This window comes from Arachis duranensis, chromosome 5, assembly GCF_000817695.3.
Source record: "Arachis duranensis cultivar V14167 chromosome 5, aradu.V14167.gnm2.J7QH, whole genome shotgun sequence".
NCBI classification, from domain to species: domain Eukaryota; kingdom Viridiplantae; phylum Streptophyta; class Magnoliopsida; order Fabales; family Fabaceae; genus Arachis; species Arachis duranensis.
The window spans coordinates 5337714-5347229 of NC_029776.3; the positions used below are offsets into that span (position 1 = coordinate 5337714).

Consider the following 9516-nt stretch of genomic DNA (forward strand, 5'->3'; position numbering starts at 1 on the left):
TGACGGGAAGTTGGTGGAGAGCGAGAAGCAAAAGTCGGAACCCGAGGCGGTTGCGGAGGAGGAGGCGGTGATGGTAGAAAGGAATGGGTGGTTGAAGATGGTGATGGGTAACTTGGCCGTCATGTGGTGGTGGTTTTCATCTTGACCCTGAAACTTGAGGGACAGCTTCATGGTTGACTGAGCTGAGACCAAAAGAGTTAACGGTGAACCACAACCACCGTGCCGTTGGAGAGAGAAACTGAGAAAGATGATGAGGTTGGTGAGTATGGGCCTTACGGTTACGAATCTGGTATCAGGGGCAAAGAAGACTTTTCCTCTCGTAACAAACTGACACCGCAGCATATTCTCAGCAGGTTTCAACCTTGCCAAGTTCCATCCCTCTCCCTCTCTGACTCGCTCACTGAATCACAAATTCCTCATCAAAATTCAAATGGGAAGTTTTATTAATCTTTCAACTTCCATCTCCGTCTTCAAATCCGATCTGTGTTCTTCCAAACACATCGCCGACGTGGTGCTCCTTCACGCCAAGCCTCCAACAATATGGAAATCGCGACCACTCTGCCACCAACCCGCATCAATGAGCTTCACTCAAATTTCCTCCTCCAATGGCTTTCCATCTCTTGTTACGAATCAATTCCTCTCAATCATTCATTCACTTACTAAATCACCAACTAATTCATTTCCACTTATTTATTTTTTTAATAGGAAGACAGCGACAGGTCAAACTCTCCCTTTGAGGTTCTCCCTGCTGATTACGGTGTCCACGTGGGAGCGGTGACTTCCGATTCACGCAGGAAAACTAAGATAGTGTGCACGATAGGTCCCGCTACCAGCTCCCGTGACATGATATGGAAGCTTGCCGAAACTGGAATGAACGTGGCGCGATTGAATATGTCCCATGGGGACCATGCATCGCACCAGAAGACCATTGATTTCGTTAAAGAATACAATGCTCAGTTTCAAGACAATGTTATAGCTATCATGCTTGACACCAAGGTTATTGCTTTTTTGTGTATTGGATTTAGTTTTTGAATTTGGAACAAACCCTCAAACTGATTTTTGTTAGCAGGGTCCTGAAGTTAGGAGTGGGGATGTACCTCAGCCAATTTTACTCAAGGAAGGTCAAACATTCAATTTCACCATTAGGAGGGGTGTCTCCACTGAAGACACTGTCAGTGTCAATTATGATGACTTTGTCAATGATGTTGAGGTTGGAGACATATTACTCGTTGATGGTAAGTCAAGTCCGGTTGCCTATTTCAATATGTCAGTGTTACTGCGTAGAAGATTATGATCTCATCAGGTTGTAATTTTAGGGGGAATGATGTCTCTTGCTGTTAAGTCAAAGACAAATGACTCTGTTAAATGTGAAGTGATTGATGGTGGAGAATTGAAATCTAGGCGTCATTTGAATGTCCGGGGAAAAAGTGCAACACTTCCTTCCATAACTGGTACAATTCAGTTGTTCTATTATTCACTTGTAGATACTCACAAGATGGATGCATTTCAAAATTTTATGTTGCTTTGCCATGTGCTTTAACATCAGAGAAGGATTGGGAAGATATCAAGTTTGGGGTAGACAATCAAGTAGACTTTTATGCTGTCTCATTTGTCAAGGATGCAAGAGTGGTTCATGAGTTAAAAGACTACCTCAAAAGTAATTTTTTCTTTTTCTTGCCTGTCTTATCTCCTGTCTCTAGGTGTGAGCATTTATGTGTATGCATTTTGTCTTTCTCTGCGTAGCATTGCTTCTCTTTATGAGCTAAATCACTGTTTAACCTTTTGTATAGGTCATAATGCTGATATACATGTGATTGTAAAAATTGAAAGTGCGGATTCTATACCAAATCTTCATTCAATACTTTCAGCTTCAGATGGGGTTTGTTTCTTGAAGGCTGAACTTCCATTGTGGAGATTTCGTATCTTTAATAATATCTTCCGGATAAAAGGACTGAAATCTATGTGATGTTGGAGATCATTTATTTGCCTGCACTTTTTATTTATTGTTTTTTTTTTGTCCATGTTGTTTGTGTGTGTAATATCTTCGATGATTTTTATTTTGTAGGCCATGGTTGCTCGTGGTGACCTTGGAGCTGAACTTCCAATTGAGGAAGTTCCTTTACTGCAGGTAAAAAGATGATATTTACGCCATTTTGCTCAAAGTTTGTGAGATGTACATTAGCTTTTCTGGATATTGTCTATGACAATAGTTATTGCTTTGTTGCATGATATATCTATTCAGAGATGCAGTGTTTAGTGGAAGTGGGAAAGCCTAATAAAATTAAACCAACTTCACTAGGTGTTACGAGTTTCAGTTTGTTCATGCTAATAGTTTTAGCCATTTGCTTCAATTAGGAAAGCCTTTCTGCTGCTGCTTGGAAGTTCTATATGGCTATATTTTGCTAGAATGACCACATTTTTCTCTTTTTATTGATTTAGGAAGTGAAGATTATGTTTATTTCTGATTTCCATGTTGTTCATTCCTATTTGCCAATAAAACAGGAGGATATCATAAGAAGATGTCATGGTATGCAAAAGCCGGTTATTGTGGCAACAAATATGCTTGAAAGCATGATTGCTCATCCTACACCAACAAGGGCAGAAGTGTCAGACATTGCAATTGCTGTAAGAGAAGGTACAGATGCCATCATGCTTTCTGGAGAAACTGCTCATGGAAAGTGAGTGTGCTATTCCTTTGTTGATCTTGGTTCCTTGATTTTTTTTGATTGGCTATTAGAACTTATTTCAATATTCATTTGTGAAGTGTAATGGTTGTAGAGACTAGGAAGGCAATACTAAAAGCTAAGCCCTGCCCTCGAATGTGAAAAATACCTTTGATGGCTACAAAACCATGCTTTTCATCCAGTTTATATGTTTGTAGATTATGGAAATATTATAGAACTCCTTTCTGTATCAAGATTTTCCCCCCATAAGTCTTTAAAATTTTATGACAAGGTATTGCTCTTTGTCTTTTGTGCTGAACATTTTTCATTTGATGTACCTGTGTTGTCCAAAATTTTTAGTCTAATAATGTCTGTTTTAAGATGATTGCTGCTGTTTCAGATATCCATTGAAAGCTGTTAAAGTTATGCACTCGGTGGCTTTAAGGACTGAATCAAGTATTCAGAATAGTGAAGCTTATCCAGGAAACTTAAGTCCGCATAAAGTATGTGCTTTCTTCGGGGGAAAAAAATTAGTCTCCTCGTAAATTATGTGTGCACAGTTGGAGCTTAGTTTCATATATTGTAGAAGATTTATTGCTATAGATTTTATCAATCATGTCCAAAAGTCTTAACTCTTAATTAATGTATGTTTAATTTTTTGCAGAGCCATATGGGAGAAATGTTTGCTTTCCACTCGACAACTATGTCTAATACTCTTAATGCTCCTATCATTGTTTTTACCAGAACAGGATCCATGGCTATTCTTTTGAGCCATTATAGGCCTTACTCGACAATCTTTGCGTTCACAAATCAGTGAGTAATTACAGAATAGTAGCATGTGTATGTTGCTTTATTTAATTTTAATTTTTTGTCCCCATTTCAAATAGGTAAAATATATGGACTTCATATATATACGTATAACCAGAGCTCATTTTTTGTTGAACTCTGCTGTTGCATTCATGATGTCCTTTCAGGAGTGATAGTAATTTTCAATGATTTTGAAAATAGAATGGTCAAGCATCTCTCTATCCTTGTTTCCCAATCTCAATTCTCAAGTACTGAACATATCATTCAGTCTAAGCGTTATATCATATTTTCATTGTATGACAAATAAGGATAATATTTTGGTCCAGGTTTTATCTTGTATAATTTTCATCTGCCATGATATTCTTTTAGTGTTCAATCAATCTTGTTCAATCCCCGATAAAATAATTATCTACTTATTGAGTATTTGGGGGGTTGCTGTTATTCATAGAGAACGGATTAAGCAGAGGTTGGCACTTTATCATGGGGTCATGCCCATATTCATGCAATTTTCAAATGATGCAGAGGAGACCTTCTCTAGAGCCATTAAGCTTCTCCTGGTGAGGAATATCTCCATCATTTGCACTCACATTTATGTATGATAATTGATAGGTTTTCTTGCAAATGTTGCTGAAAAATCTCCATGTTTCAGAGTAAGGGTCATTTGCTCGAGGGACAGCATGTTACCCTTGTTCAAAGTGGAGCACAACCAATCTGGCGTGAGGAATCCACGCACCACATACAAGTTCGTAAGGTTAAAGGATAAGATTTTTCTTTGCAGGTTCTTTCGTTCTCAAGACTGGACAAAAAGCTTTGGCTATCTTGTAAGTTGTATCTAGTTCTGTTTACTTTGAATCATAGGTTATGCATATGTCAAATTTGTAGCCAGTAATACAAGTTGCTTTATTCTGTTCTTTGTAAATGATCTAGAAAGAGCTGTGTACAGTACCAAATGGTTCAAACCTGAAATAATGCATGTACATTCAATTAGCCTAATTATAATGTATTAGAAGGCCCTTACGGAATTTCTCTCTTTTGAACTTTTTTATTGCCTTAATTAGTGGATTATCCATTGTTTGAAAGTCGAGTTCCAGACATTAAGGACAAAAATTGAGATTATACATGTCACTACATCTTTAGCAATGGAACATACAAATGAGAAAGAAGGGAAGCTTTTGAGGACCCAAAAACACTCTATTGCCTCATAAAAGTTTAGTTTGTACACAACTATGGCTTCAAGAAAGTGAACTGAAAATCAGTAGGGTTCAATAAAAGAGCGAGTTCCCATTGTATTAGAGTCGGAGACTCGCGTGCTGATTAGAAGGGCTTCTCTTACTGCAAACAAGCAAAACTTTTCTTCCAGTAGCAAGTAGCAACTATAACCAAGGTTATATAGACTAGTTTCTCCATTCTTTCTCTTATTAACATATATTGTTACCATTGCCTTTGAATTATGTCCCTGGAAAATTAGACTTTGAAACTACTTGCCTCATCATGCTCTTCACATTTCCCTTCCAGTTGGATACACTTGTACCACTTTGCACATGCAATATAAGCGATCAAGTCCATAGATGTCAAGACCGCTAAGAGAAAGTAAAACCTATCTAGGTGGCCTCTGTTGAGGTTTCCAGGGATCCACCCAGGCATGTGATCCTCAGTGGATATCTTCATAACCATGCTTACAAGTAAGCTGCTGACATAGTTCCCAAGGGAGATGGATGTCATGCAAAGTGCACTTCCAAAGCTCTTTAAGCCATCGGGTGTTTGAGCATTGAAGAACTCTAACTGGCCTACATACATAAACACTTCAGAAGCTCCTATAAATGCATACTGAGGGATTTGCCAGAAGATGCTTAGAGAGCTTGTGCCATTGCAGTGGATGCATCCTGGTTTGGCATACCTAAGCCTATAGCATTCAACTAACCCGGCAGAAACCATTGCTAGTACAGCTATGACGAGTCCGACTCCCATTCTTTGAAGTTCAGTAAGACCCTTAGAGTCTGACTTCTTAAGTTTTCCCACAAACGGATCAAGAACTCGACGGTAAAAGAAAATGAAGACAGCTACACTGAGGATATCAAAGCTTGACATGCTAGCCGGTGGTATTCTGAAATGAGAAATAGTGGTTTTCATGGCTGCACCTTGTTCCACAAAAAGAGAAGCCATTTGTGTGAAAACCACTGAGTATATTATGGTGCAAAGCCAAATTGGAAGAAGTCTCAGTATGCATTTAACTTCTTCAACCTGACTTATAGGACAGAGGTGCCAAGGGTTGTAAAGGGAATTCTTTTGGTCCTCTAGATCTCTTGAGGATATATATGCTGCCCTATCCAAGAACCTGCAATACAGAGAAATGACAAATTTATCAAATCGTCATTTCTCAATAGAATCATGAACGACATACTGACAGTCTTTTTTATTTAGTAACCTATGCCATGGTCTTAGCAAAATGGTTACATGAATGCAGGAAAAGAATTCATGCAAACTTGGAGATTCGAAGTATAAAGTATGAGCATCTACCCATGAACAATAGTATCTAATGTACTAGTCTACTACTTACTTGAACCCGTGAGTGTAGAGAATCTTTCTGTTGCTGTTGGTGGCAGAATCTATTGTATGCTTATCATATAACTCCTCTTCATTTGATGGCATTTGGACTTTCCATTTCCTTGATGCAGCAACAAGAACTTGGCAAAATCTGGAGAGAGGGTTGCCACTGGGCTTGAAGTGCCTATACCTTGGTGTGCCTACAAGGAACAAAATAAGTGCGGCTAAGGCAGAGCCTGCAGATACCCAGAACCCAAGTGCCCACATTCCTTCATCTTCAAAATAGCCTAGAATGGTGTTTGAGAAGAGGGAGCCAAGGTTCAAAGCCAGGTAGAAATAGCTAAAAAATGCCACCTTTGAGGGACCCTCCTTTGAGTGCTCCTCATCAAACTGATCTGCCCCAAATGTGGCAATATTGGGTTGATAGCCTCCATTGCCCAGGGCGATGAGATAGATTGAAAGGTAGAACATCCCCATCTCCAACCTTGAATGTTTCCCACATTGAACCAATTCATTCCCACAACCTTTAGGCTTAACCAAGAAGAGGTATGATGATAGGGATAAGGATGATAGACCCTATAACAAGCCAGAAGAAGATTTTTCTTTTTGTGATCAAGGAATGTACTAATATCTAGGAAGAGGAAAAACAAGAGAGAGTTTGTAGGTATACTTACGAGTACAAAGATGACTTGAAAAACAGCACAAGTTTTGTATCTTCCCCAGTAAGAATCACTTAGGAAAGCACCCACGAGAGAGAAGATGTAAACAGTCCCAGTCCACTTGCTCACATTGTTTGCTGCTTCAGCATTGTTTTGTCCTACCACCCTTGTCAGGAACAGCACCAGGTTCACTCCAACTCCAAAGAATGCAAGGGTTGCCAGACCTTGGTTCACTGATACATACAACAATCTCAGTCACGGTCATATTCCTTCAAATTATATGCTTATGTACATGCATTATATAAACTCATGATAAGTATCTATGGCAGTATCCTCGATTCTCGTGTAACTTATCACGAAAGCGACGGACTTCTACAAAGGCAGTGAATCAAATCACTTAAGATCACTAATAGCTGAAGTTCCTTTTGATAATTAAAGCCTGCACAGCACATATAAATTGTTTTTTTTTTCTTTCCCATTTTTAGATAACATCGTTATGCCTTACCATGATTTTCTAAATATTAATTGTACTTTGAGTTGACATTCATGTTTATCACTTCTATTTTAATTTTTTTTTTTTAACATTTCAATCCAAAGTGATATTACTTTTATTTTTGTCTCCATTTAGATGTTCTGTTTCAGTGTTTCACTTAATTAATAGTTATTTGAAAGTGTGTGTTATAAATAATCAACTGGAGTGAGGACCCTTCACAGATGGTGGAAAATGATGTGTAAAGATTCCTGAAACGTGAATCACTTCACATCAGTATATAGCAACAGGGAAGTTGATCCTGTGCACGTGAAATCTTATTCTAAAATGGATCAAGAACAACTGTGATAACACATTAGCACCTCTATCAGCTTTTCCTAGGATTATTGCATTGCCACCAATAAAGCATTATATAGCACCGCCAAACATGTTAATGTATATTAGAAATTACATTATTTTATTATAATAAAATAATAATAATTTTGGGTTATATAGGGTTCGTCTTTATAGAGCAGACACTTTTAGGTTGCATTGGTTTTGTTAAAATAAATATAAAATATATTAATTTAATATTTTAAATATAATATCTCTATTTTTATTTTATTTACTAAACATAATTTTATATTTTTATATTCATAATTTAATATCCTATATCTATAACCAAACGCAGTCTCATGCCTTTGTTCTTAGTGATGAATGGCTTCACCGCTTCATGGACGATATAACACTTCGAAGGCTGGTTTTGTGAAAAGAAATAATTTCTTTTACAAAAAGATATATGTGCTTTTATAAGTTATATTCATATTATGATTCATGAACCTACTTTCTGTCGTGGACGACGAATGTGTCACCTTGTTCCTAGTACGTTTGTGCATAATCTTTCTATTTTCTAAACCCAAAAATCATTTTGAACATTAATTGCCGGCATAGGTACCTAATTGATTTGTCTCTCTACATTATTATCTAATGGTATATAATAAAAAAGAATCATATATTTAAAATCTGTATAAATATTCAATTTTATTAAAGTATCAATATAGACCCAAGAGGCAATGATTTCTGACGTGCAATAGCAATTGTAAAAAATAAATGTAAAAATTAACCCAAAATTAGGATTCATTAGTTGCAGGATTGTGACCTGTGCCAATTTTCCTTGAATCCTTGCATGTAGATATATAGAAGGACGGCTTATATAAAAAAGCAAAACTACTTAGCCACTATAGTAATAATAATGTGAGTGTTACTCACGTGCTCCTTTCGAGTATGCTTCTAATATAAGTGTGCACATATGCATCGTGACACGTGGCAAGGACACAACCCATGCAAAGTCGTGGTGACAGGCAAAGGTTACGTGTCAGTAACATACTCATGGTATTGCTCTTATTTTAATTTGTATCGTTTATAATAACACATAAACTTAGCGTGGAGACAAAAGCCTCCATCAATTAACTTAATACATCACTACTCTTTCTTCCTTCGCCTCACGCTCCCCCTCAGTTACGTTCTTTTGGATTTTGCATCGGAAAATGTAACACGTTCATCCTCTTCCTCATCCATGATGAGTATGTTCAATACAGTGTACTTATCACTAACTGATAAGATCACTTAAGCCCTTGTTTATTTTCTGATAACATATCTATAATATATTTAATTAAATTAATATAATATGTACTAAATATTTCAACTATCATCTTTTCTTACTAAACTAAACATAAACATAATTATGAGTTGAAAGTTGTTAAAAAATTTTAACATATTTAATTGAACTACTAACATAATATATATCATCTTAATTATCATTTTTAAATAAAGATCTCTTTATATAAAAGTATCTTCATCTATATATGCGTAAAGGTTTATCCGTTTATCACAAACTATTATCATATACGTGTTATGTATTTGTATTTGCATGTGTACTATACTGTATGTGTCGGAAGTAGCTTTTTAATTATTATTTACCTCTCAACAAAATAAATAATAGTAATTAATTAAGAAGAAATAATGAAATAAATGTGAAGCTTACAGAGAATGATAATTCCAGCAAGCCATGTTCCAGATTTGGTTCTGATAGCAGGACGGCCATGCAAATCCACACTCCCATCAAGAGTCAATTCTTCTTGCTCCTCATCATCATTCAACTTTCCCTTAATATATAGACACACCTTTTAATTAAGTTTCTTAAGAATCAATTGAAATAATGTTATGCTTTTTCTATATGAAACTTAGACTCACCTCTAACTCTAAGCAAGCCATTGATATGATTGATATGATGATCACAAACAAGTTTAGTTTGATTCAAAAAAAAAAAAATGCAGGGGAATGAAGAGTGAGGGGGCAGAGAGGAAGGTATGGT

At 36.6% G+C, this 9516-nt stretch overlaps 3 protein-coding genes across 3 annotated transcripts in view; 1 reads left to right on the forward strand and 2 right to left on the reverse strand.

The window, feature by feature from the left end:
- The window catches only part of LOC107487577 (uncharacterized), a gene marked incomplete in the record, with an annotated part of 1518 nt that extends 1176 nt beyond the window's left edge, over positions 1 to 342 (reverse strand). The window contains 1 exon segment of the mRNA XM_016108241.3: positions 1 to 342. Within this exon segment, the coding sequence (XP_015963727.1) occupies positions 1 to 342 (342 nt within the window).
- An 88-nt stretch (positions 343 to 430) lies between these two features.
- Positions 431 to 4470, forward strand: LOC107487576 (pyruvate kinase isozyme G, chloroplastic). The gene is made up of 12 exons (XM_016108240.3): positions 431 to 622; positions 706 to 996; positions 1070 to 1235; positions 1317 to 1451; positions 1547 to 1657; positions 1791 to 1879; positions 2066 to 2128; positions 2503 to 2678; positions 3064 to 3166; positions 3328 to 3476; positions 3919 to 4027; positions 4120 to 4470. The coding sequence occupies exons 1-12, from the start codon at positions 431 to 433 to the stop codon at positions 4231 to 4233; spliced, it is 1698 nt and encodes a 565-aa protein (XP_015963726.1). The 3' UTR covers positions 4234 to 4470.
- Positions 4471 to 4564: 94 nt separating this feature from the next.
- LOC107487575 (protein NRT1/ PTR FAMILY 7.3) lies at positions 4565 to 9516 on the reverse strand. The gene is made up of 5 exons (XM_016108239.2): positions 9396 to 9516; positions 9187 to 9307; positions 6689 to 6906; positions 6028 to 6590; positions 4565 to 5805 (listed from the first exon to the last, which is right to left on the reverse strand). The coding sequence occupies exons 1-5, from the start codon at positions 9414 to 9416 to the stop codon at positions 4935 to 4937; spliced, it is 1794 nt and encodes a 597-aa protein (XP_015963725.1). The 5' UTR covers positions 9417 to 9516; the 3' UTR covers positions 4565 to 4934.